The 27957-nt window shown below is 56.0% G+C and overlaps 1 protein-coding gene across 7 annotated transcripts in view; it reads left to right on the forward strand.

The window, feature by feature from the left end:
- HIVEP3 (HIVEP zinc finger 3) overlaps positions 1–27642 on the forward strand; it is a 508837-nt gene extending 481195 nt beyond the window's left edge. For 6 of the 7 annotated variants that reach the window (XM_082466057.1, XM_082466054.1, XM_082466055.1 and 3 more), the window contains 4 exons: positions 12409–12584; positions 18977–19063; positions 23398–24296; positions 25409–27642. In XM_082466057.1, coding sequence (XP_082322183.1) covers positions 12409–12584; positions 18977–19063; positions 23398–24296; positions 25409–26221 — 1975 coding nt within the window. In that variant the 3' untranslated portion in view covers positions 26222–27642. The remainder of the gene's footprint in view (positions 1–12408; positions 12585–18976; positions 19064–23397; positions 24297–25408) is intronic. The other variant, XM_082466060.1, reaches the window with a different exon arrangement.
- The last annotated feature ends 315 nt before the right edge of the window (positions 27643–27957 follow it).

The raw sequence follows: 27957 nt of genomic DNA on the forward strand, positions 1-27957 counted from the left end.
CGCGCTCTGGAAGCTTTCAACAGCCATACCTCTCACCCTGTCTCCCTCTGTGCAAAGTATCCAGCCCTTCTGTCATGCTAAGAACTGTCCAAAGCATAGAAAGCTTTTAACTGAAGGGGAGATGAGATATGATCGGTCGGCAGGAGCTCACGTCGTCCATGGACCATTCCTGCTTGTGTCTGTGCCATGACCTCAACCCCACATTCCAGTGGTGAGGACACTAATTTGGCTGCAGCTTTGGTCAGTCATTTAAGGTGAGGGGTTGGTGAAAGGCTACCTGTAAACATAAAGCTCATACGGTCCAGTCTACCAGCCCTCCCTGGGAAGTCTTGTTTCCTGTTTTTCAAATGCAAGTAACCAAATCCCTTTATTCTTAAACTTGGAGTTTCTTCTAAAGCTGCTCCCCATCTTGCACCTCTATCATCCTGATATAAATCTGACAGTTTGGTTAACTTCACTGAGGCTTTCATGACCCCTGCATTTTCTTTACTGGGCCCTGATCCTTTATCGTACTGATTTCCATTTCAGTGACTGTGCTGTGTCCATTTAGATTCCAGCTAGACCCATTTACCTCAAGTCCAGCCTCCCTCCCAGCATAGGAATCTATTGATATTTTGCCCCAAATCTGAGAGGTCATTTAGTCTGTGCTTGCACACTGTCCATGGCCGGGAGCTCACTACCACTCAAGCTTGCCTTGTTCCAAGTTTGTTGCTCTGGGGTTGGAAAATTCTTTTTTAAAATAAGCCCAGATCTTCCTCCCTGTCTTTTTTTTTTTTTTTTTTTTTTGGCTGTGTTGGGTCTTTGTTTTCTATGCGAGGGCTACCTCTAGTTGCAGCGAGCGGGGGCCACTCTTCATCGCGGTGCGCGGGCCTCTCACTGTCGCGGCCTCTCCCGTTGCAGAGCACAGGCTCCAGACGCGTAGGCTCAGTAGCTGTGGCTCACGGGCACAGTTGCTCCGCAGCATGTGGGATCTTCCCAGACCAGGGCTCGAACCCGCGTCCCCTGCATTAGCAGGCAGACTCTCAACCAGTGCGCCACCAGGGAAGCCCTTCCTCCCTGTCTTGGTTCTGCTTGTGGACTGAGCTACCTCCCAGGAGGCTGGCAGTGGTTGCACCTGTGACCTAAGGTATCTGTGGGCAGATTTTCCATGAGCCCGGCTTCTCTTCTGCTCCCAGCTGGTGGGGAGCAGATCTACTCAGAGCAAGGGCCAAGAAGGTGCCTGCCATCATGGGACAATTAGAATGGCCTCTCTTTCCTTCTCCCGTAAGATTTGAGTCTATAAGTCTGTGGCCTGAATACACAGCCCACTTGTGTGTTCTGCAGGTTGAAGCAGCCAATGATGCCAGCCACCCCCTTCTTGAGAAAGGGTCTGATGTGCCTCACAGTAGCTACCCCAGTGCCTTCAGATGTTTGGGACAGCCTTGCCACGGTCATTACCTCACAGGTATTCCCCATCACAGAAATGATGCCTTGCATTTATTATGGGAATTTAATACAGTTCACAGCCTTTTCTCATCTTATTTGCATCTCAAGGCACATGAATTTCTGAGCATTGAGGAAACACTGAGGTTTCCCAGGGCGTGGTGACACAGCAACTCATAGCCATTGGCCCACAGGCATTGATCAGGCACCCAGTGTCTACACACATTTCATCAGCTGCTACCACAGATGGCCTCGGTCAGGGTCCCCTCAAGCTGCTGTTGCACGCAGCCCCAGAGGGCTGCTTCCAGAGCAGGGCTGTAACTGAACACCTTCCCCATCCCCCTCTGCCCACAAGATACAGGCCAGGCTTTTGCGCCAGCCCCTGAGGTTTTTCTAAGCCAGCCTCCATTCTTGCTTCTTGCCATATAGAATCATGCCAAGGCTTCCACAGTATAATTCCTGTAACACACGCCTACCACAGAGTAAACACTCCACAAATGCTAGCTGTTTCTTTTTCCATGACAAAAGAAACACCTCTGACCCTGGCTGACTTTCTTTTTAGTGTTTTTTTAGTAAAGAATAAGACATGCATTCAATCTCCAGGATCTGGTCACTTCCCCATTCTGGGCCTGTTTCCTGTCTGGGGAACAAGGAAGTGAAGCTGGGAAACTAGCTGACCATAGTCCTGCATCAGGCTGGGCTGGCTCCAGCCACAGTGGGTGGCGGTGGGGGGGGGGGTCTCTGGGTGCTCTGGGCCATCCCATCTTAAGAAGGACAACCTGGAGAGGTTGGGAAAGTCTGGGGAGGAATCTGGAATCCATCTTGAGTGCGCCTGTTTGAGGCCTGGAGCAGAGAAATCTTGGGTAGAACAGCATCCTTTGGAGACTGTCGTGTGCAAAGAGGGGTTGCACTAAGCAGGGCTCAGACTACAGAAGGTCATCAACTTTAGCTTAATAGGGGGAGAGCTGCCCAGAGATGGAAGGTGCTGCCTGGGACACCGAGGGACCCCAGGTGCCAGAGGTAGATGCACCCGTGGTGGGGTGTGGATGGGCTGCCCTGAGAATGACCACATCAGAGGATGCACGAGGCCCCTCCCACCCAGGAAGTCAGAGGTTTTAAGGTCCTTCTGAACATGGATGTGCTTTAACAGTAATTTCAAATTGATTTTAAATTCACAGAACCCTTTTTTACAAAGTTCGGTTTACATAGATGCCTATTCTGAAAAGCAGCTCAGTGTGGTGGGGCAGGTGAGGGCCCAGAGCCCTGCTGCTCTGTCTCCCCCTCCGTGAATCCTGAGCACAGTGTGAAAGTCATTGTTCTCGACCCTGCAGGTCAGGGCCTGCTGAAGGCTGGGGCGCCCCCACGTAATGGGCACCTTTAAGAAGTCTACTCCTCCTCGGTAGTTTCATTTCTCTGAACGCGACAGGCCTAGCTTCTGGCATCCTGTCTCCCTCCCTAATCTCGCCGTCTGGTCGGAAACGGGGCCTTGGCTGCATTCTTTGGACCTGAGCTGGCTTCAGTGCAGGTTGGCTGCCTGCTCGGTGGTTCTTAGGCTTCTGCACTTGGTCATGCACTGCACAGCGTCTCAGCTTATCGTATCAACTTCTTTAGAATAAAAGTCACCTCCTCTCCTTAGACCGGTGCTGGGCATCAGACCCCTGAGCTATACTGTCTTCCGGGTAGTTGATGCCGATTGCTGATGTCCCCCTAGAATGAAAACTCACACCAGGAAAAGCGAGGAAAGGGCCCAGATGGCACAAACGCAAACCTGCAGAATGGACGAAGGCTGGCCTCCGTGGTGGGAGTCCTGGAAGCTGTAAAAGAAGGCTCCTGACCGGCTCTCCCCTCCTGCCTCTGTCAGACAGCCCCAACTTCTCAAATCTGTGTCCTCTTTCCTCCCGCCCTTGCCTCTGCCCCGGCTGGGGCTCCAGGCAACTACAACACCACTCCCCAGCTTCCAGGCCTGTCAGCCCACACCGTCCTCCACCCTGCACTAGACGGGGGCTCCCAAAGCAGGAGTCTCACCAGTCAGACCCGACTCACCCAGAAAGACCGGGATGAAAAGCACTTCTTCTGCAAAAGCCACCTAAGACCCACCCTGCTGGTCCTCCTCTGATCCTCCATGGCACTTTGTGCGTTGTCTGGCTTATGGATTCTACCTCTTTGTTTTACAGTCTTTTAAGTACCTGTTATTCACACTCAAGACTGAGGTCAGAGTCTTATTTAGCTTTGCCTTTCTGGGCCAGGCTCAGACCAGGCCTTAGTAAGTATTGTTGAGTAAATACAAAGAATACTGCTTAAAATAGACCCTCCGCTGGTGGGCTCTGAGCCCGTGCTTGTGTTACATATGTGCCGTGGAATTCTGGGCACAGCAGGCCTGTCCCTGGACAGCACATTAAAGGCCCCCCATCCCGGATGTAGTGATGTGATATGATTTCTGCAGAACCCTGACAAAACGAGAGTCTGGGATGTGCCCAGAACCCAGTGTGAACTTCCCCCATGACCCACAGCTCAGCCTCCCCAGTACATTTGTCACCAAGGGGTATGTTCCCGACCTCTTGGCAACTGAATATTTTTAGCAAATACACAGCTCAGTGCCAACTGGCACTTGCTCCTCTTCCCACAGACATCCCTTCCTTTTTGAGCTTCACCCGGAGAGCAGCGCGTCACTGCAGACAAGCTGGTGGGCTCGCTGTGGCCGGACCTCCTGGGGGCCAGTGACCGCCAGGAGCCGACCCTGAGCCTCACTTTATGGGACACAGGCTGTCCGCAAAAGTGGGCCTCCGAGCAACAGTGTGGACATTTCTGGTCGCATCTTCCTCTCACTTTGCATGATTATATCCAAGCTGTATGCCCCTGGGGGAAAGCATATTTGGCCACAAGATCATAATAAAAACAGAAATTTGACAAGACTTTAAAATATCCAAATTTGGAGAAGAGGTGACAGTTTTATGATAAAATATTGATATATGAAAACGTCAGTAACATACATACAGAACAGCCTCCTAGAAACTCCGATTAGGAAGGTCACTCGGAGGTCATTGAGTTTATCCCCTCATTTAAGAGAAAAATGAAGCTTGGTGGAAAGAGAAGTCATGGGTTTGAAGGTCAGACAGGCATCTACTAGCCGCATGACCTTGGGGAAATTTCTTTCAGCCAGAAGTTTAGCTCTGGACTATTTCTGCCTCTCCTATTTTATTTGCCTTAAACTGTGTTTTTAAAAAAGAGGAGATTTTTTTAAAAATATTTATTTATTTATTTTTGGCTGCGTCAGATCTTAGTTGCAGCATGCGGGATTTTCGTTGCAGCTTGCGGGCTCTTCGTTGCAGCGCACGGGCTTAGTTGTCCCACGGTGTGCGGGATCTTAGTTCCCCAACCAGGGATCGAACCCACGTCCCCATGCATTGGAAGGCGGATTCTTAACCACTGGACCACCAGGGAAGTCCCAAAAGAGGAGATTTTAAGTCTTAGAATTTCATAGCAATTAAGCACCTGAACTTTGTAACACGTGACCTGGTTTCAAATTCTAACTCTGTTAACTTACCGGCTGTGTGACCTTTGGCAGGTTACTTAACCTCTCTGTGACTCCATTTTCTTATGTGTACATTGGGATGATTAGAGTCCCTGCATCATGGGGCTGCCTTGTGGTTTAAATGAGGAAAGGTATGCAAAGCATTTAAAATACTGGTTGGCACCCAGTAAGAGCTATATAAGTGTATGCTAATATTATTAGTTTTTTAAAAATCTGGATTTGTGGTTTTCTTGAAAACCTGGAAGATCTGACAGCCTCATACAACACTTGGCTGGAAAGGTGTATCCACTGTTCCTTTAGAGAGGGACTGTGCACTGCCTTCCAGCTCACTTCAATCCCGACCCCTCCCCCCTCCTTATACCTCCTCTGTTTTGCGCAGTCATGTGGCCAGCTCACCCCCCCCCTCCACATCTAGTGCCCTGAGGCTCCATTTGGTCAGGAATGAATATATCTATTTATATTTTTTGGATAAATATGGAATATTTGAAGGATAAATATATGCATTTTACAGCATTGTTACAGGAGCAAACAGGCTAATCCACTGAAAGCTGCCTCCATCAGTGAGCTGCCATAACCACTCATTCCCTCCTGCTCTAGGGCCTCCCAGCCTGGCCTCTGGGTGAACAGCACTAGTGATGGGGAGCTCACTACCTCACAGAGCAGCTTCATCGCTGAGTCTTTGTCATACGCATAGTCCAAGAACAACAACTCACCCATCATCTTGCCTGAAATGCCATTTAATTTCCACCACATCCCCTCTTCTGGAATCTGGAGCAGAGGGATGTGCCACCTCCTTTGGGAGCTGTGCTCTGAGTTCCCAAGTGCTTGGTGGAAGCTTCAGGTTTCAGAAATGCCTGCCAAGAGTCTAGAGCCACAACCCAAGGGGTCACGTGCTGAATGATCAAGAGTCAGGCAGCTCAGCATCTCCAGTTGCAGGATCGGAAGAAGAGACGTGGCTGAAGGCAGGAGGGCAGACTGTGTCACGCATAAGAGCGCTGGGGTCAGACCTGGGTTCCAGTGTCTGCTTTGCCACTTTCTAGCTGCCTCGTGACTTTGGGCAAGACACACAACCTCTCTGTTTCTATTTACTTCTCCGTTAGATGAAAATAATAAGACCCTCCTGATTAAGGGGTTGTGCAAGATTTTTTTTTTTTTCCTTTGAGTCCTGCAGCATAAGAATGAAAAGAGACCCGGAAGATTCTGGCAGCTCCACACCCCTCCTGGCAGCCTCACTTACCTCCTGACCCAAGGCAGTGGAACAGAAAGCTGCTTCCATGGGAGGGTCCAGGACCCCTGGTGCTGCGTGACCTCAGCCCCTCACAGCCCTGGGCCTCAGGCAGTCAAGCTCAGGGCCCCTTTAACTAAGACATTCTGTAATCCACAGAAACAGCTCTTTTTTTTTTTTTTTTTTTTTTAAGAACAAAACCAAGCATTTTCCAGACTGGCTGACATCCCTGGCTTGTCAGATCAGCAGAAGATAGGCAGGTGGTGGAGCTCAAAGAGCCATGAGTCAGCTGTACCCAGGCGGTGACTGTCTTGCAGGCTCAGAACAGGCAGGAGACTGGGCGGGCGCTTCTTCACCGGGTGAAGGGCAACCTGTGGCACAGGCCTCCAAAGGGCAGCCTTGGGTGGAGGGTGGAGGGGCCAGCAGACCTAGGAGACACGACCATGCCCCTGGGGGTCCCACCATGCTTTTCTGGCTTCCTTCCCTGGCTCTTTGCATGGCATTTTTCTGCAGCTGTCAACACCCTCGGTCCCACCCAGAGCTGGTGGCCTTTCAGGAAGGGCTGCGGGGAGAGTGATGCCGTTCTCATCTGTCTGCGGTGTTACAGGCCCCTGAGAATCTCCATGAAGGAAGGTGCTAAGGAAACTTGGTCAGCATCACCTAAAAGCATTCGTGCAGCGTCTGTGCGGGGACGGGGATAAGTGGAAAGATCGCTGAGGGTGTGATCTTGGCCATGTCACTTGAACTCTTTGGGCCTTGGTTCACATTTCTGTAAAATGGGGACAATGGCAAAGGGCTGATGGGAGGACTGAATGACGTCAGGCATGTGGCGGTGGTTGGTGTATCTAAGGGCAAAGTTTGACTATTCCCAAGGGAGGGGAAGTGACTTACCCGAGGTCACCCAGCAAGTCCACGCAGGAGCCAGAACTCAGACCCAGGTCTCATGCTGACTTCTACCCTATGAGCACAGTGGTTCCTACCAGAAAGTGGGGAGTGTTCAGCCAGCCAGTCTACCGTGGTTACGGGGAGACTGGCTGTGTGCCGCGTCCATGGGGAGCCCACAGTGTCAGGCTGAGCTTGTGCTCAGGGACTCTTGGAATGGGAGCATCTCAGCTGAGAGTCTCTAGCAGACACGAGGAAAGAAGGCCTTGGCTTGGCTTTCCTCTGTGCAGCGGTGAGTACCGAGCACTTGCTGGGTATCAGGCACTGAGCTAGGCCCTGGGGATGCGCTAGTGAAGGAGGCAGATGTGCCCTCCGCGTGGGGTTAATGGGGACTACATTGTGAGAGGCCACACGGTACACACAGCTTGACAGGCACCGTGAAGGAGGAGTGGCGGGGCCCCCAGGCCCAGGGGTGTGGGAGAGGGCTCTGAAGGAAGGGGCCTTTTGGCAAAGCCCTGAAAGAAAGAGGAGCTGGTCAGACAGTAGCAGGCGGTGGGAGGGGTGGGGGGGGAGGGAGAAGGCCAGAGGAAAGGGACTCAGAGGCACTGGATGATGTTGTGTTGTTGATGGGGAAGTGCAGTTAAGAGAAGAACTGGAGAGGTAGCTGGGCCAGGTGGTGCCCGGGGCCTTCTGCACCCGTTGAATGAGGGGCAGGGCTTTATCCTGAGAGCAGGGGGAGGAGCATTGAATGGGCCCCTGGGCTGGGAGGAGTGGCAGGACCGGATGTATTTGGGGAGAGCCCGCTCTGGATGTTTTGTGAGGAAAGGATGCTGCGGGTTAGGAGAGGGGATGGTGGCCTGGGCTAGTGGTGGCAAGGAGGTGGGCCTCCCTGGAGCATATGTGGGATGCGGCATTGACGGGCTGTGGTGATGGATTGACAATGAAGACTGAAGGAAGTAGAGGCACCAGGGACTCTGGCCTGGCCACCATGGGATGCGCATGCCGTTTACTGACGCGGGGACCCAGGAGGCGGTACTACAGGTCGGGGGACATGGAAACATGGTTCAGGGCATGTGGGCTGTGAGGTGCCTAAAGACCACCAGGGAGATGCCGAGGGGGCAGTTGGATGTAGAGCAGAGGGGTCAGAGCTGGAGATAGAGACAGGGAAGCCATCAACATCCAGGCAGAAAGTCAGGCGTGTGCGGGGAAGCTCACCTGGGGGAAGATGTGAGGGGAGAAGAGTGCAGGTTGGTGCCTGGGGAGCACCAGCATGGGAGGCGGGGGTCAAAGAAGGAACTTGCGGAGGAGACCCGGTCACCAAGCCAACAGGTGTCTCCAGAGGGCGGGCAACAGGGCAATAACGCCTCTGCCACTTGGGTTTAGCAGCCTGTGTTGTTGGCAGGAACAGTCAGCAGGGGAGCTGGGCTGGGGCGGTGAGGAGGCGTGACTCTGCCAGCGTGATGGCCCTTTCCAGACTCGGGCTGAGAAAGGAAGCAGACAGAGCGGTCGCTGGAGCGGGCTGAGGTCCAGGGGGACTTTGGGGTTGGTTGGTACCGAGAGAATTGAGCTTGCGTCCGTGATGGTGGGATGTGTCCGAAGGCGGAGGCCTGAATCTGCTGGGGAAGGGGTGGGACCTTATAGAGAGGGGCCTTGCACAGGCTGGAGGGGCTGACCGTGAGCTGGGAAGGGGAAGAGGGTCCAGCTCACACTGGAGAGCTGCCCCATACCTGTCCCTGGACTTGGCCCTTTGGGAACCACAAAGCTGTACAACCCCAGTGGCCTTCAAGGAGCAGAGAAGTCAACAGGCTCCAGGCTGGCCAACCAGGACTGCCCTCTTCAAGTCTCAGGACCCCCAGTGGCCACCCTCCTCCAGATATCCACAACCTGGACCCTCCTGGCTGCCTCCTCCTCTAACCTCTTTTCTCTGGCTCCCAAATCACATTCTCTCCTGGTTCTCTACCAGGAGATCTCTGCTTGGGGGTGGCTTTTAGTGCCATCTTTCTCCCCGCCCTTACATTTGGGTGCCTCCTGGGCCCTCTCACTGCCCTCTTCCTGTTTTTATACTCTCTTGATCTGAGCCTGCCTGCCCCAAAGCCCGTCCATCCCCCACGAGGTGTGACACGTGCTAAATCAGTCTGCTAGGAGGCCACCCAGACACGCGTGTGAGGGGAGGGACGAGGGCTTCATCATTTCCCAGTCCTCAGAGTCTGGAAACCAGGGGCCCTGCACTCTCTCCCCCGTCCCATCTCCAGCCGAGCCAGAAGCTCTCAGGACCCAGATTCCAGCCACCTGGCCTCTCACACGGCCTCCAGGGATCAGTTGGGGTCATAGCGGGAAGTACCAATAGCTTTCAGGAGCCTCCTGGGGTGGCTGGCCCACCCGCTGCGCCTCAGCGCAAATCTACATGTCCCATCCTGAGTCCCATGGATTTCCAGCTGTGTACTGGACATTTCCTCAACTCACTCTCAGGATCATCTCACACTCAGCAGTTAAGGACAAGGGTCCTGTATCACTTCTCTCTAAGCCCGCGGATGGTACCACTTGAGCTGGCCAAGTTGAAAACTTTCGATCTTTGTTACTCCTTCATGGTGGCCCCTGCGTCATCCAGATGGCCACCAAGGCCTGTAGATTCAACATCCAGAAGGACTTGAATCTCTGTCCTAGAACACGTGCCTTGTACCCAGATTCTAAGTCTCTCTTCTTCCAGACCATTCCCCATGGTGCCAAGGAAGCATCTTCTCTTTAGACTTTGTTTATCTTTAATAAAACTTCGATCAAGTCTCAGCTTCTTAGCGTGGCATTCAAGGCCGGTGGTGATCCAGCCTGTCCTGCCCTCAAACACTCCAGGCCTCTTAGCACCCGTGCCTTTGCCTCTGGGGTCCCTGCCTGGGGGCCTCCCTTCCTGCCTCCGTCTCTCAGCATCCTCTCTGGCCCCTTCCAGCCCAGGCTCCTCCTTTGTGCTACCCAGCAGGTTGTGCGCCTTCCATGGAGTGTGACGAAGTGGTGTCTGGGGTTACATACATGCCTCCTCACCCCACCCCCAAGTCAAGGCACCACCCTTGGAAGGTCAAGCAGAGTCCTTTCTCTGTGTGTGTGTGTCTCCATTCAGGCGACTGCAGGTGGTTTAAGCTCGCTATGGAGGGAGAACGAAGGGGCTGAGAACAGCCAAGGTAGACGGACTCTAATGCCTTCTTCTGAATTGGCTTAAGCACAGGGGGAATCCCACATGTGGCAGAAGTCAGGGCGGCTGTGGGCCTGGGTAGGAGGAGGTGAAGGAAGGGGGACCCCGACGGCGCCATCATCGTTGGAAGGGGGGGGGCTGTCATGGACCTGCCAAGCAGAGCCAAGTGGAGGCTGGTGTCCAGTGCCAAGGGGAAACCAAGCCATTCTCACTTCTTTCTTCTCCAGATGGGAAAAGGGCGCCCCAGCTCAGACTGGGTCCCAGGGGGACGAAGGGACCTAGGAATTAAAACCCAGGTAGCTGGTTGAGGTCTGGGGGGCGTGCTGCGTGAGGGTGCACTGCTGGCACGGGGAGGCAGACACCCCTGCTTGCCCGCAGGGTGCTGTCCCTAAGAGCAAAGTGAGTCCCTCTCCCCTTAGCCCCCCATGGCCTTCCATGCCTCCCCTTGAAAGCAAGATGGTGCTTTGCCCTGGATCAGGGCAAGAGTTGGCCCCCAGCCTGAGGACTGGGTGCCTAAAAGTGGCCCATCGGGACCCGTAATAGGAAGAAAGGGTGGTTTTAGACAACTTGAGAGGCACCGGTTGGCCAAAGTTGAGGCGATCCACTTGTACTCTTGGACAGCAGTCCGTGCGTGAGTGCGCGGGCACGCGTGTGTGTGTGTGTGTGTGAGAGAGAGAGAGAGTGTGTGTCACTGCATGGGTGAGGGTGAGTGTGCCAGGGTGTGTGTCAGTGTGTGAGCGTGAGTGCATGTGTTTGCGTGTGAGAGTGGGGAGGTGATGTGAGTGTGTGTGAGTGTGTGTGTATGTGTGTTGGTGATCGCTGTGCCGCTGCCTGCCGGCTCCCTCCCTCAGAGTTCCCTCCTGCAGGCCCATCCTTGTGGCGTCCTCTCAGCTGTAAGCTGATGGCCCCAGCGGAGCAGGACTGAGTCCCAGCTGTTGTCACGGCCTCACCTCCCCCCAAGCCCCTTCCTGCCTCTCTGCACCACCCCACCCCCGAGTTTGGGTGCCAACTCCTGGGCAGGGTGTGATGTGCGGGGTGAGTGTGGGCACAGGCAGGCCTCCTGCAGGCCAAGAGACCACACCTCTCCCAAGGCACCCGCGCCTTCAGATCCCCAGGCCTCATGAGTCAGAAAGCTCTTCTCCTGGAATTATGCCAGGATCCCCTCCCTGGACCCCGTCGCAGCCTTCCACGTCCCCATCGAGACACTCACACATCCACAGCATTAGACCAGCACGGCATTTTGACAAGGAGGGTATCAAGTGAGCCTGTGAGACTCGTGGGTTCCTTCCGAGTGGAAATAAGAACATTCTGATTCTGGGCCAAGAGCGCAGTGGCGCTGAGGCCCAGCGGGTGGGCCAGCCACCCCAGGAGGCTCCTGAAAGCTATTGGCACTTCCCACTATGACCCCAAGTGACCCCCGGAGGCCGTGTGAGAGGCCAGGTGGCTGGAATCTGGGTCCTGAGAGCTCCTGGCTCGGCTGGAGATGAGACAGGGGAGAGAGTGCAGGGCCCCTGGTTTCCAGACTCTGAGGACAGAGAAACGATGGAGCCCTCGTCCCTCCCCTCACACGCGTGTCTGGATGGCCTCCTAGCAGACTGTTTCAGCGCGTGTCGCCCTTTGTGGGGGATGCACGGGCTTTGGGGCAGGCAGGTTCAGCTCAAGTTCTGTCCCTTTCTGGCTGTGGGAGCCTCAGGCTCTTAAGGGCTCTTTGTGGAGACTGTGATTGAATTCGGGCAAAGTGCCCAACACAGAGTGAGCACTCCGTCAGTGGTGGCTGCCAGAGCTGTGGTCGTTATCTGTTTCACTCTCTTTGTCACACGGTGGCCCAGAGCGGCTGCTCTTTGGGAGCAGAAGCTGGCACCGAGGCCGGGTCTGGACCGGAGGCCCTCTGTGCCCCTGTGGCTTCCCTCCTGGCAGGGAGCACCAGGGTCTGCCGCCTCCGAGGGAGAGAAGGGGGCAGCCCCCCTGTGTGAGGGCAGGGCAGGTGCAGGGCTGGCTCCCTGGCGGATCCCCCCACCCGTGGTTCTCTCTGCTCCGCGATGCGTCCTCCTCTCCCGATGCCCCTAAGGGCCGGATGCAGCCAGGAAGCGCGTGCATCTTCTGAGGTGGGAACCTACCTCTTCTCCTACTTTTTTGTTCCTTTACCATGACGCCTGTTGCTCATAGGTACAAATCAAACGAAGAGTATGTATATGTGCGAGGCCGCGGCCGAGGGAAATATGTTTGTGAGGAGTGTGGAATTCGCTGCAAGAAGCCCAGCATGCTGAAGAAACACATCCGCACCCACACTGACGTCCGGCCCTATGTGTGCAAGCACTGTCACTTTGCTTTTAAAACCAAAGGTAAGAGACGGTCAGCGGGGCACTGGCCCTGCCCGCTGCAGGGAGCTCCCCTCTGGGAGCCCCAGCACAGAGCCCGGGGCCCGGACCTCTCTGCCTGGGGCCTGGGCACCCCCGGTTCCTGGGCTCCCCAGTGACAGAGCAGCCGCCTCCAGACTGGGCAGTGGCACCCCTCGGCTGCCCTGCCCGTGCTCTTGGATCCCACGCCGGCCCCTCCGCCCTCCACCACTGCGATTTCCACCATGGCCAGGCAGTGGCACTCTCGCACACAGTTCCTGGTCTTGTATTTGATCTCATCACCCCTTCCTTTTGCATGTCTCCTTAGCCCTTTATCCACCAACCTGATGAGCTCCAGCATCCACACTGGTCACTGCCGCTCTTGAGTTTGGAAATCCATTCCACCCCGAGCCACTTAACACACTCGCATGGTCACCTTTCATGCCAGACTTTGCCCCTGCCTCCACCCCGCCTCACCACTCAGACCACGTTCCCGCTCCGTCCAGCTTCTCTGCAGCTCTTGACACAGGGCCGGGCTCTCCCCGACCCCTGAACGGCAGCCCTGTCATTCCTGCCCCCCAACACTGCACAGCAGGGTCAGCTCAGGCTCTGGCAGTCACCTGTGAAAGGAAGGAAGGCTGGCCGGTGAGGGTACACAACCAGAGCGCTGTGATGGGTGATGGGGGGTGGCCAGGGCCACTGCAGCCACCCAGGACCCGGGTGTGGACCAGTGAGGCCGTGTCCACGAGACTTGGACCGAGCTCTTCTCTGCTCCTTCCGCTGGCTGCTCCCACAGGGCAGGCAGGAAAGGCATCGCAACCCGCTTCTTCCTTCCTGGTAGCTGAGCAGACAGAGGTGCCTCAGGGGGAAGCCTGGGGCTCTCGAACCCCTGGTGGCTTCTGCCTCTCGTGCTTCGCAGTTTCCTGGCTCAGGGTTGGGCACGAGGGTCCTGCCTTCTCCTTTGGGCAAGTTGGGGGCCTCCACACCAGCCCCCACCAGAGCCACATGGTTTTTCAGTAGATGGAACTGGAGAGCTTTGACGCCTGTTGACCTTCCTTTTGTTGGTAAAGCTGCTCCCAGAAAGAGCAGTGGGCAGTGGCTCTGAGGAGGGCCCCTCAGGTCTTTGAGCCTTCCTTACTTCCTCCTCCTCTTGCTGGCCCCTTCCGTTCTCTTGGTGCTCGGGCAGGGGGCAGTTGATTTCATCCCCTCGCTCATGGCCCCCTCTCTGACCGGGTGCCCATGTCTGGTCTCCTGACCCCGTTAGGCTGCCCTCCTCTGTCCTCTCACCATCATTCTCAACTGGAGCTCAAACCTTCCCACCAAGGTTTTGGTTCGAATAGAGGTGATCATCCTCCTTCCTCACCCTGACCCTCTTCTTTCTTGGTGTCTCATCAGCAACATTCCAAAGGGCATTCAGAGAGAACTGATAGGCCTGGAGCCCTGCCATGTCCAGGACAGCTCACCTAGCAAGCCTCGGTCCTGGTCGTGGGCTCTGTCCCACACACGCCCCCTACAACCCCACCTTCTCTGGCCTTAGGTGGCCCGTTGGGACTTTATGGTGGAGAGAGATGGGAATAATCCACCAACAGTTCAAATAACGGCCTTTGACTCTGAACGCCAAAAACCTTTTTGTCCAAGCCCCACTTGACGGTACAGAAGATGGGTCCCTCGAAACAGAAATGACGGTTAAAGCCGGAGCTGTAACTATAAGCCAGGACCCCTGCCTCCTGGACATCACCCCCACTACCTTCCTCTCTGTGAGCAGTTGCCCTCTTGTCTGGAAGGAGTGGCAAAATCAGGTGGCCAACCAGGTGGCCTCCAGAGTGGATCACAGCTGCTGGCCCTGTGCCCAGGGTGTGTCCAGGGGGCCCCACCATTCTGTTCTCAGCATGAGGAGCCCAGTCCTGAGAGGGTCTCCCAGCCCAGGGCCATGAAGAGCTGCCCACCACCGTGGAGAACCGTTATCCTGCCACGTGAGACTGGAAGGACCCATGGGGCTGAGTTCCCAGCCGGAGCAGTCTCCCAGAGCAATCCCTATTCGATTCCCTCTGACTTTATTGAGAGGAAAGGCCTGGTCTTTTTCTGTCAGGTCTGCGAGAGGCCTGGGTCCCTGGCAGGAACACCCCTTTTCCAGGAGATTCCTGCATTGGAAGCCATGTGCCGAGCTATCTGCCGTCCCTTCCTGGGTTCCTCTGAGCCAGCACACAGCCCTGGAGGGTCCAGAACTCCTAACCTGAGGGGAGGGTCTGCAGGCCCTCTGAGTGCCCTGGGGGTGGAGCCTGGGGTGGAGCCCTGAAGGCCCCTCCCAGGAGGGTTTGCTCTCACCCTGTGATGGGGGGAGGGCTGAGCTCTCTGCAAATGCTGCTAGAGGCTTCTGGAAGATGACACCTTCCAGAGCCGGAGCAGTGAGCACATCCAAAATCGTGGAATGTCAACCTCTGGGACTTAGAGAGGGGCCAGTAAGGGTGGTGGCAGGTGGAAGCAGAGCCAGCTCCCTCTTGGCTCTCTCTGAACGAGGCGGGGAGCGAGGGAAGCCGCAGGACACTGACACTCCTGTTTCTCCCTGGAGTCATGGACCCTTCAGCCACCAGCCCAGATGCCAAAGGCCCCCTCCTCTCAGGGTTCCTGCCTCCATACAGCTGCCTCCATCTCCTCCCTCCCCTCATCCTCGGGCTCGGGCCCAGCCAGGCTGCGTGAGAGATGAGGCTGGGTCAGGTGGTCCTCAGGGCCCTCCGTCACCACACCTGGCTGCACCCAGCCCGGGAGCCCTTCCTGTCTGTCTCCGTCTGCCTGTCTGTGTCTCCGTCTCTGTGTTAGACATCGTGGCAGCAGCTCCGGCCCCTGGGCGCTAGCAAGGGGTTGTCTCAGTGGGTGTGGCCAGGAAAGGCCCACTGGGACGTCCCTGTGGGGGTCTGGGGTCCCATGTCATCGTCTCAGAAGGTTCCCAGAGGCCAGCAGAGTGGCTGTGCTGGGTACAGGCCGTTGCACCGATCGCCTCGGGACAGAGCTGGCAGTTTGGGGCAGGCCTCAGGGACCGAGGGAGGGCGGTTGGTCAAAGCCCAAAGCTGAATGGGGCAGACAGGGTCACCGGCTGATGCCCTCAGTGGAGGGTCCGCCTCTGTTCCAGATGCCCATCATTTTCCATCCACTTGCCTTTCCTCCTTCATTCCAGGATTGTCGGGGTTTTGGTGGGGGGCCGGGACGACGGTGAGAAGCTGTGGACCCTGCTTGGCAAGCCCAGGCTCTGACCCTTGACAAGGAAATGGTGTCCAGGCCAAAGAAAGACACCTGAGGTCATTTGGTACACCTCCCTCAATTCACAGAGGGGGAGGTAGACCCACGGAGGGGAAACCAAAGAGGGCGCCGGATAACACTCAGGGCTGCGCATCTGGTCCTGTAACCCCGTGGCCTATCTGGGCAGCCACTCAGACTCCCACCTCCTCCCTGCAGCCTCCAAGGGCAGGGGCAGAGGAGAAGCTGGCGTCCAGGGGCTGCCCGGTGCCTTCTCCTGGGGGTTCCTGAGCCCAGACTGACTGGTAAAGCCAGCTACAACACAAGCATCACCTCAGTATCTCTCTCCTCCACACCCCCGTGACTGTGGCAGAGTCCCCCAGGTGCTCAACAAAGAGCGATTACTTGGGGGGGGGCACACAGTATGGGAAGGAAGGAGGTTCCACGTGGTGGGCATCTGCTGTCTGCCAGGCACTCTCTGCTGTCACTCTACATGTTTCCCCATCAGCTCCTCCCAGCGTTCCCAAGAGGTAGGTATTACTTTACAGTTGCAGAAACTGGTGCTCAGAAGGTTAAGAAACTTGCCCAAGAGCCCACAGCTAGCAGGTGGAAGAGCCCAGACTCAAACCCAAGGCCATCAAGCTCCTACACATGCTGGTTCTGTTCTGCCAGAGTGGAGCAAGCAAGATCTCTGGAGTCCTGAGACCTGGTTCCACGTGGGGCTCTGCACTAGCTAGCAGTGTGGCTTTGACGGGTTGGTTCGCCGTGTTGGTGAATGGGAGCCCTCCCACAGCATCCCGTCACCTGATAATCTCGTCTAATGGCATCATCAGCACCAGGGCCGGGAGTTAGAACAGAAGCAGGAAGACCCTGGGCCTGGTGGGTGTGGATTACATGGTCTGTGAGGTTCCTTCCAATACTTTGCTTCTGTGATGAGAAGAGCATTTCCCACTCATGCTTATTACGCACCCATTGTGTGCTCAGCATCTAACTTGGTTGAGTAGAGACCCGAACCTTCCAGGCAGAACAGGTACAACAATAACGTCATAGCCAGAATGAGCAGTGTGCATAGTCCCCTGGGGTCTGGGATAGTCAGGGGATGGCGGGCTGGTCTCAGAACGTCAGAGGATATTCAGTTTCTCTGGCCCGTGGAAGACCCCAGCTGCCTTTACCACCCCCTTGACGTCCTGCTCAGGCTTTGCCTGCTCACAACAGTGAGGGCAGAGGCCCATGATGTTGGACAGGGAATGTTGGGGACCCTCCGGCCCTGGAATGACTCTGGAAGTTATGGCTCTGCTCTCCATTTGGCCAGGAGTAGAAGATCCAGGTTTCTGTCTAGTTAAAGGAAGAAAATCTGACTTGGGAAGGATGGAGTCACAGACTAGGACTAAGGGAAGGAACGAGGAAAGAAACAGCTTCTCTCCATCCTTGCCGCCCTAGACCTGCACACCTCAGGCAATCTCCGCTTAAGGTTCCCTTTACCCTCTCAGCAAAACCCTAAGGTTCCTTAAAATTCTCAGAATGATTAAGAAGCACCCTTTGGTTCATCCATGGACCCTCTCTCCCTATTCACCCATCTATCCACCCATCTATCCTCCTGTTTATCCATTTCTCCCATCCTCTCATCCGATTAGTTGGTCTTCCTATCCATTTATCTTCCCATTTATTTTCTCATCTTATCTGTTCCTCCACCTCTCCCATTTGTCCTCCCACCAATCCGTCCTTCCATTCACCTGCCCATTCTTTTATCCTCCTGTCTGTTTGTCCTCCCATGCATTTGTGTGTGCTGCGTCCAGCCAGCCAGCCAGCCAGCTATTCTCCCACTCACCCAGGTCTCCTCCTCTCCCATTCTCCATCCTCTCATATGTTTATTGATCCATTTTCCATCTATCCTTCCATTTATTTTTGTCCTCCATCTGTCTATCCATCTGCTTATCTACTCATCCAGTATCCCATCCATCTGTCCAGCTCCTTCCCGCTCATCCTGTTCATCACTCCATATTTCCTCTTACCCATTTATCCATCCGTCCATCCATCCATCCGTCCATCCATCCATCCATCCACCCATCTCTCTATGCGTCTGTTCTTGGAGTCTATTCTTCTCTCTTCCATCTATCTGCTCAAACTTGCTAACTGATAAGATTAGTGAGACAGAGCACCTGACTCAAGGAATTTACAATTTATTGTATGAACTACCATATGGAAACTCAGCAATCGACAGAGCAACAGTGAGCACATCACAGTGTGGAGGCGGCTGCTGAGCCCAATGGAACACCCCGAGGCATCTGGCCTGCATCCTTCAGAGTCAGGCTGGGGGTCCTCCGCTGCTCCTTCACAGAACGTGCCTGCCCCCAGGGCTTTGTGGCCTGTGAAGTGCTGTGCGCACGTGGGGGGGAACTGGTGTCACTGTCTTTCCCCTGATTCCACAGAGCGGCCACCTCTGCTCTTCAGCCCACTGGGGACAGAGTCAGCCGCGCCCCGAGGGCTTCGTAGGCTTGGGGAGGGGCAGAGCCTTAGTTGGGCCTTCCCTGCACGCACCACCACCCCCGGCCGTGTCTGCACGGCAGTGACCTTGGAGGCCCAGGGAGGGGACATGACTCTCTAAGGAAGTCAGGACTTGGGCCCCAGCCTTGTGGCGCCCAGGTCCTGGTCTAGCAGATTTCTCTACACCTTCTGCCCTCTCTCCATCTCTAACAGTAACTTTGTCCTGGTTCCTCTTCCCAAACCCTAAGATTCTTCCCTGGGGGCTGCCCTAACAGGGTCCTCAGCCAGAAGGGCACCCTCAGCACCCATCCCCCATGCTGGGTTAACGGGAGCCCTGATCTCATCCCGGTATTTGAGATGGCCGGTAATCCTGTTTGATGAGTGTCACCAGCTCCTGGGCCCAGAGTTAAAGGCAGGAAAAACTTATTGCACATGACTTGTCTTTTAATTTATTTTTTTGTTTGTTTTTTTAATCAGCATCTCACTTCTTCATTATACCCTTTGTCCCCTCACACCCCTCACCCACCCTACCCCAGCTCCTCTGTACCATCCTGCACGGGGTCTGTGGCTGCACATCCCACCTGAGCACCTGGGCGGAGGGACGTCCCAGCACCTGCCAGCCAGGCGCCGCCCTGGGCCCCTGCCCTCCAGCCGAACCTGAGTCTGTTCTCATTCCTTTCCAGGGAATCTGACTAAGCATATGAAGTCGAAGGCCCACAGCAAAAAGTGCCAAGAGACGGGGGTGCTGGAGGAGCTGGAAGCCGAAGAAGGTAATGAATTGCCAACTCCCGCCTCCCCCTTCTCCCTCCTCCCCATCTCCCCCTTCTCCTCCTGTCCCCCTTGCCCTCCCCTTGCTTTCTGTCCTCCTCTCCTCTGCTCCGCCTCCTCCTCTCCTTCTTCTCTGCCCTCTCCTCTAGTTTTCCCAACTGCAGGGAGACAGAGGTTAAATTCACAGGATGACCGCTCCCCCTCACAGCGCGTGCTGGGAGCCATAGCTGTGGTGCATTAAGGTCTGCCAGGCAGGTGGCAGGTGGAGCGCCCGGCACCCCGTGGGTGCTCGGTGAATGTACGATGAATACATTAACACATGAGTAATTACAGTCAACATTGATTGAGCACCCACTCTGTGTCAGGCATGCTCTAGACACGTGCCATGATTATCTTGGCAAATCCTCGCGGTGACGCTGTGAGGTACACACCCACACTCACACTTACACACTCTGGGCATGAGCCTGGCACCCGGGCCCTTTAGAGCTAGAGGTTTTCAGACAGACCTGACAGCCCCATGTCACCTCCCAATCCCATCCCCTATCCCAGCACCGCACCCTGACCTCAGTCCCCCGTTAGCATGATTAGAGCCACATTAGAGCCAGTTTCTGAGAAGACAAGGCAGGGTGTGTGGCTGGGCCCTGCCCAACCTCAGCATCCAGGGAGGAGGCCAGAGGGGCTTTTTTGGCAGGTAGATGAGCGGCCAGAGGTACTCCTCCTGCACTGGGCAAACCTTTGACCAGATTCCCTAAAATCAGAATCAAGAATTACAGTGTGACAAAGAGAGGTGTGTGTGCCTGTGTCTCGTTTGTTTTTGTTTTTCTGATTTGGGAATGTGTCTACAGTCTTACAAAAGAGTTAGGTCACATTTCCTTTTAGGTGAAATAAATCACCTTTATTGAACGGAACACAGTGAACTTGGGGCTGTACCCCCGAAAATGAGGATGTGGGGTTACCATTCTTATCAAAAAAGCACATCAGGCCATTTACAGATGTCTCACTGAGTCCTCGTAACTGTGGTAGAAACTTGTGTTGCCCCGTTTTCAGTTGAAGACATTTAGTAAAGCTCAAACAGGTAAAGGCAGTTGCCCGAGGTCAGACAAAAACGCTGGCTGCAGTGCCTGGTGGGCTGGATGGGGCAGCTGCACCCAAGCCCAGAGCCCTCCATGGGTGGGAGGCGGGCGTTCCGACTAGCACTGCACCGGGGGTCCACTGAGGGACCCTGAGCGGTCCCTGCCCCTCTCCCACCTTCATTTTCCCAATGAGGCCAAAAAGGATGACCTTATTTGAGGATGAAATCAATGCATTCGTTCCAGAAATAATTACTGAGCACCAGACCCGTTCTAAGCCCTGTTCTAGGTGCTAGAGATTCTGCAATGAACGAAACCCAGTTCCTGTCCTGGGGAAGCCTGCATTCTAGAGGGGAGCTGGGCAATGAACAAATGTGGAATAGGGCAAGGGTGATGAGTCTGAAGCAAAGCATCCGTGAGGGGCTGGGAAGCGTGGAGAGTGGCCTCTCTGTTCGGGTGGTGTGAACAGGGAACAGGAGGCGAGGTGTCAGGAAGCCAAGTGGGGCCTGGAGAAGGGCTCTCCCTGCAAAGGGAACAGCAGGAGCAGAGCCCCTGAGGGCCGGAGGCGGGGGGAGATGAAGTCTGAGAGAGCCGTGGCTGTGAAGGCCAAGGGATGGACTTGGCCGCCTGGTGGAGCAATGCCCTCTGCCGTTCCCTGACTCTGTATGCAGAGGATGGCCGGTAGGGGGCGCGGCTGGAGGCAGTGATCCAGGCTGAGCACGTGGTGGACTTGGGTGGGCCGAGGGAGGTGGGGAGACGTGGTTGGACTCTGGATGCATTCCGCAAGCAGAGCCGAAGGGGTTTGCTGACGTAGTGGGGCGGGGGGCGGGGGGCGGGGAAGCAGGAGGGAAAAAAATAGCCAAGGATGACTCCGAGGTTTATGGCCTAAGAAACTGGAAGGATGGAGTTGCCACTTCCTGCGATGAGGAAGGCTCGGGGAGGAGCTTGCCTGTTAGTCGCGAAGTGATGGTTGGGAGCACAGCTTAGGAACGACTGCCTACGGGTGGCCGGGCGGGTGCCGCAGCCTCGCCCCTGAGGTTGAGGAGGTTGAGCACCAGCGCCACCGTGTGGCCGGAACCCTCGGCGCCCCAGCGCGCTTCATTCCTCTGGTCCCAGGCCGCAGAAGGGCGGAGCTTTGTGGAGCCTTGACAGTGAGGGGCGTTGGGAATGGGCCGTCCGGCTGGGGCATCCCATAGAGCCCTGAGCGAGTCCAGATGTGGGGGGATTTGCGAACCCTGTGCTGGGCAAGGGACCCTTGGCTTCCATCACTCCTGCTGGGTGCCTGGGGCAGGCCACCGGCCCTCTCTGCCCCTCAACTTCCTCATCTGTAAAAAGGGACTTTAGGATCCTTCCTGGTGAATATCAGGAGCCGCTGGTCCTGACTCGGACTAGTAGCACTACCCCTCTGACCTTCAACTGCAAGATGAGATGCTCTCATTGCTGCCTGTCTGCTGAGGTTGTGAGGTACTTGGGATGAGAATAGCTAAGGTTTATTGGGTACTTAATAGGTGTCAGACCCTCACGATCCTCCCGGCAGCTTCATGAGGTGGCTTTTATTAGTCTTACTCACATTTTACAGACAAGGAAACTGAATACAGAGAGAAAAACTAAATTATTCAACATTATACAGCAAGGAAGGGGTGGAACTAAGGTTCAAACCCAGACCATTTCCTGCTTCTCAATGCATAAAAACATTTTGAAACTGGCAGTGTCATAATGCAAGGGTTGTAAACCTTAGTCCTGGGCTCTCTGGGTGATCTTGGGGAAGCACTTGCCTGCTCTGGGCCTGGATTTCTCCACATGTAAATGAGAGGTGAGGCGAGGTGAGCTCCAGGGCCCCCGCTAAAGTCTTAGGCGGGAAAGTAAATGCGTGGGGCAAAACTTAGAGATGTTTTGCACCCCCTCGCCATCCCTACTCCTTTACCAATCCCCAGCCCCTTCCCCACTCTCACTGTTCTGCTCCTAGCTGCCAGGAGGCCATGCCCTTGGCCCCATGGCCCTCCCTTCACCTGCCAGCTCCAGCTCCACCCCATAGTTTCTGACCTACATCCTCTTGAATGCCGACTGTCATCCATTACAGGCATCTTACTGCTGTGTGTTGAGCTGTTTGGAAGCACAAGTGCTGGGCTTTCTACCCCCAGGGCAGCTCTGCATGGTGGGGTCCAGAAGCCTGGTTGCACCAGTGGCCTGAGTCAGCTTGTGTGTCCAGCTCTCTTGGTCAGTAGTTGAGTGGGTACTGACATGAGCTTAGTGTTGGGCCAGCGGGGCCCAAACCCTCAGGAGCCTGCCAAGTGGGCTAGATGTTAGCGGAGCTCCCCCTGGAGTCCTGATTGCTGCCGATTTCATAGATCCCCAAACTAGGCCTGTGTCCTGTTAGCGGTGACCCAGCTGGTTGGGCTGCCCCACCAAAAGCCAGACCAGGAGGCTGGTATTTCAGAGCTCCATTACCCCCCAGCTGAGAGTACCAGGGGTTCTGCAAAGACAGTACCTTCTCTGGACATGAGTGGCTGGAATGAGGCCCTGCTCTGCAGCCAGCCTGAGGCCAGCTTAGCCAAACCCCCAGAGAGGCCAGGGCCTGCCACCTGCCAGATACCATTGTATCAGCCGGCAGCAGCCTGGCCACAGTGGCAGACGTGTATGTAAACTGACCATGCCCAGTGCTGCTGGACTGGCCAGCAAGGCGCTGTGTCCCAGAGTAATAGATTTCTTCATGGATGTATTGAGAGTGACTATAATTATTTGAGCCCTTGCTGTGTGTCAGGAGTGTGTTTCCTCTGCCTAGCAAACCCTGTGAGGTGACTGTCAAGTTCACTTGACAAAGGGGGAGACTGAGGCACAACAGGGTGACTTAACTTGCTCATGGTGGAGCCAGCACTGAAATACTAATGAAAAAGAAACAAAGAAAAGACCTATCTTGTTTGCTATGGTTCAGTCCCAGCCCTACTACTTACCTTACCTGGACAAGTGACTTCAACTCTTTCACCTTGGTTCCCCATCTGTAACGTGAAGATAGGAATAGTGCCGACCTGGCGGGATTATTTGAGGACTAAGTGAATTAACACACGCAGGCCCTAGAACTGAACCTGGCACATGGTAGATACAAGGTAATTTTTGCTGTGGTTATTTACGAAGCGTTCCCATCCTCTCAACGATCTTGTGCCATTGCCGTGGCTGTCAGGCCCCGTTTGCAGACTGGGACTCTGGGGCTTAGAGCAGAGCAGCCTGGGGCTGGCTCTGACCTCGGGTCTCCTGTGTCTGCCCCTCAGGAACAAGCGATGACCCGTTCCAGGACTCGGAAGGGCGAGAGGGCACAGAGGCCGTGGCGGAGCACCAGTTTTCAGACCTGGACGACTCGGACTCAGACTCGGACCTGGACGAAGATGAGGATGAGGACGAGGAGGAGAGCCAGGACGAGCCATCAGGACCGTCCTCGGAGGCACCCCCGCCCGGCCCGCCAGCCACGCTGCCGGCAGACTCCTTACCTGTTCAGGGCCCCCAGCCCCCAGATGCCACCTCTGGCAACGAGGCCACCAGGAGCAGCTCAGTCTCAGAAGCCGAGCGCTTGGCAGCCGGCAGCTGCTCCACGTCCAGCCAAAGCATCCTGTGCCTCCCCCGGCTGGGACCGGCCCCACCGGGCCCCATGGAGAAGGACACAGGCTCGGCCCTGAGCTCCAAGGCCGTGTCCCCAAGAAGGCCGTGGTCCCCAAGCAAAGAAGCAGGCAGCCGCCCACCACTCGCCCAAAAACACTCACTAACCAAAAGCGACTCGTCTCCCCAGCGACATTCACCGGCCCGAGAGCCACTGGCCTCGGCCCCGAGCCCACCTGGCCCCCAGACGGGCCCTCTCCCCCGTGGGTCTCCGAGACTCGAGCTGTCTCCTCTCAACCCCCACCCCCTGGGTAGGGAACTGCCCCCCGAACGCGAGGGCGCCACAGACCCAGGCCCGCACAGACACTCGCCCACGAGGAGATGGTCTCCAGGCCAGGCCGAGTCACCGCCACGGTCAGCGCTGCCAGGGAAGTGGGCCTTGGTGGGGCCGGGCAGCCCCTCGGCGGGCGAGCGCGGCCCAGGCTCAGGGCTGGCCCCAAGGGCTCTCTACCCACCCGCGCCTCTACCTCACAAGCTTCTCGGCAGAAGCCCAGCGGAGACCTGCACCTCCACGTGGGTGAGTTCCCGTCTCCAGGGTGGCTGGGCCGCTTCTCGCCGGCAGGTGGGGGGCTGTAAGCTCACACCTCCCTGAGGCCTCAGACCTGGAGCTACACCCCTGCCAGCTCAGCCGTTACCAAGAAGATGTGTACTGGGCACCTCTTATGCCAGGCACTGTGCTGGGTGCCTGAAACCAGTTAGTTTAGTGTCCGAAGCAGCAGAGCACGGACTCTGGAGCTGGACTACCCAGGATTAAAACCAGGTTCTGCCACTTATGAGCTGTGTGGCCTTGGATGTGAGTGTAAATACTTGTGCCATTTCCTCCCCCCGCACCCCCATCCCCACGTATTCTTTAAGCAGATGGCAGAGCTCAACCAAAATCATCACATCTCCAGCATGACTGCCACCAGCACCCTCAGAGTCACTGCAGCCAACACCATCCCTGTCACACCATCAGCACTGTCACTGTCACATCACCACTGCCATCTGCCATCATTACACTCCAGCCACCCCATCAGCTTGATCACTGTTGTCACAGCGTCACCATCACCACCGCTGTCATGATCGCCAGCACTGATATCATTATCATCGTCAACTTACCTTTCCCCTCCCAACACCTTTTCTGTCACCAGATTGTCATAACCCAACACCGCTGCTCACCACCAGCAGAGATTCAAGCTCCAGGGGGAACATGATCTAGGAATCTTAACTTGATTTTTAATTTTGGGGTCGTGTGAAAATTCCTGGAGGTGGGAGAAGGCCAAGAGCCTGGAGTAGGGACTCATGTTCTAGGGTTAAGTTGGGTCAGTACCATTTGGGGAACAAGAGAAGCCGCAGAACCGAGACAGAGGGCCAGGAGCATAGGGGCCAACCAGGCAGCCCCATCCTCTGAAGACAGACGAGCTGGCTAGAGGCGGGGGACCATGTCCTGAGTGTACCCACGGTCACCGTTCCAGAGAGGGCGCCCACACAGGGCAACACCGTAGGCAGGGGTTGGGACTCGGTTCTGGGCCAGCTCAGTCAGGACTTGCTCTGTGATCTCAGCGAGTCCCCTCCTCACTCTAGGCCTTGGGGTCTCCGTGTGCCCAGCACATAATCCTCGCCTCACTCTGTCTTATTTTCTGACCCCAGCAGAAGGCCGAGTCGCCAAGTCCCTCCTGTTCACCTGGCCCTGCTCATCCTCTCTTCTCCCGACCCTTCTCCACCCCCCATGACTTCCACGGCCACACGCCGGCCCGGACAGAGGAGAACATCTTCAGCCATCTGCCTCTGCACTCCCAGCACTTGACCCGCGCCCCGTGCCCCCTGATTCCCATCGGCGGGATCCAGATGGTACAGGCCCGGCCGGGGGCCCACCCCACCCTGCTCCCCGGGCCCAGCACGGCCTGGGTCAGCGGCTTCTCAGGGGGTGGCAGCGACCTGACAGGGGCCCGGGAGGCCCAGGAGAGAGCCCGCTGGAGTCCCACCGAGAGCTCATCGGCCTCCGTGTCCCCCGTGGCTAAGGTCTCCAAATTCACACTCTCCTCGGAGCTGGAGGCCAGGGACTACCCCAAGGAGAGGGGGAGGACGAGCAGGGGCCTGGGCAGACCTCCCGACTGGGAGCCCCACGCAGCCGAGGTGCCCGCAGAGCCCGTGCCCACGCACAGTCCCCGCACCCCACCCGAGGCCTCGCCCCGGCCACCCCAGGGCCGCCGGGCAGGGTCCCGGAGCCCCCGCCTGGAGTCACCGCGTGCGCTGGCCAACCCCTCGGCCTCCGCCACCCCGCCGCTGGACCGCAGCAGTTCCGTGGGCTGCCTGGCCGAGGCCTCCACTCACTTCCCAGCCCGGAGGAGGAACCTCTCCGGAGAACCCAGGACCAGTCAGGGTTCCCCCGAGCCCTCGGGAAGTGGGGGGCCCGGGGCACCTCCACACCCTCCCGAGGACCGGGGGCCCCGGAGCACTTAGCCTCTCCCCGACCGCTTCAGCATCTGGCTTCCGGTGTTTGGCAACAGACGTTTCCAGCCGACTTCCTCGAATCATCTTGCTGTCACGGGCTCCCTGTCCCATCTGTTGTTCTGTCCAAGAAGCTTCTGCTCAGCCCCCGTCTGTCTTATCTTCCCACCATGTATGCAGTTACCTGTGCCTTTTTCCGTGACCTTTTGTTGCTTGAAAAGATACAAACAACACACACACACACACAAACATTAAAAAACCCCACGAGGTATTTGAGGCTGTGAATATTTAGGTGGGGCTTCCCCTTGGGCCACTGTGGTCAGCAGCCACCCCCCCAAGGATGGCAAGAGGCGGTCAGTTGCTAAGAGAAAGGGGAATGCACTGAAGCAGAGAGAGAGAAAAAAAGAAACTTTAAAAAATATATAATTAAATGTAAAAGCAAGCACTCCTATGTACAGTTGTTTATGGTTCCTATTTATTGCTGCTTTATCCCACCCCAGCTAGTGGCCTCCCCCGGCTGCCAGCAGAAGGGCCAGCAGCCCGAGGCAGAGGGACAGGCAGGGAGACTCCACGGGCAGGCCCAGAAAACTCTGGCTTTCTTTTTCCTAGGACTTCCAACACAAAATATTTGGAACGGGTAGAAGGTAGGAGCTGGTTGGTGCCCCAGGACTCCCAGACGTCCAGGCGGTCTGAGTCGTGACCCCATCCTGGCATTTGACCGGTAGACAAATCCCCCTGCCCCCCGCCCCAGCACCTCTGCTCCTTACCCTCACCCTCAACCTCCGGGCTGGGAAAGGAGTCCTGACCATCCATCTCCTGGTTCCTGAGCACCTGACCTCGGCCTTGCTCTCAGGGCCCCAGCCACTGGCTGCCGTCCTCCTTCTAGAAACTACCCACAAGGCTGAAGTGACAGGGCCCAACCCCTGGGGGTCAAGATCCAAGGTGCGTTGCCTTGCCATTCCTGAGGCCGGGCTTGGGCTTCATTTTACATTTGGTCCCTGGGGTACAAAGGGCCCTATTTCCTCCGTGGCTGGGCTTTTCCAGTGCTCAGCACTGGAAGTTTGCAAGGACACATTTCTGGACCACTTTGCAGCGGGACTGGTCCCCCTGTCCCCGTCCCACACACCGTCAGGCCTCCACTACCCCCAGGAAGTACCCAAACCCATGACTGGTGGGAACTGCCCAGGCCTCCTATTGGTTGGCTTAAATCTCTTTTAAAAAATAAAATTAAATATATATATGTAAACCTGGAAAGACAATGGTGTTTGATATTTCCCCTAGCCTCCTATTGTCCAAGGTCATTTGAATTCTTCTCCAAAGCAATCAGTAATAGTTAGTGCCTCCTTCCTCATCCCCATCTCCTCCTTTACGAAGCTGCCCTGTGTTTCCTGGTGCAAAAGCCTGCTTTGTTTAAAAAAAAAAAAGACTAGAAATTAAAATCCCAAGTTGAAATGTGGAACTTGAACTCTAGCATGTTTACCCAGCCCTGGGATGGGTGGGGTTTTCCACAACAACCAGAAATCATTTTCTTTAGTTTCTACCAGGGGGAGAAAGCACAGGGACCACGGTCATGGCCCAGCCAGGCTAGGTGCTAATGCTGCAGAGCAGAGACCTCCTTGGCCAGTCCCATTCCTCAGGCAGGCTGCATGAATCGTGTGGCCATAAGGGGCTCCTGAGCTGTTGTTTCGACAGGACACCATAAGGTGCATAGGGCTGGGGCACTTCTGTGAGCTCCCCGCCCTCCGGCA

This window comes from Balaenoptera physalus (genome assembly GCF_965194825.1).
Source record: "Balaenoptera physalus genome assembly, chromosome: 1".
Lineage (NCBI taxonomy): Eukaryota > Metazoa > Chordata > Mammalia > Artiodactyla > Balaenopteridae > Balaenoptera > Balaenoptera physalus.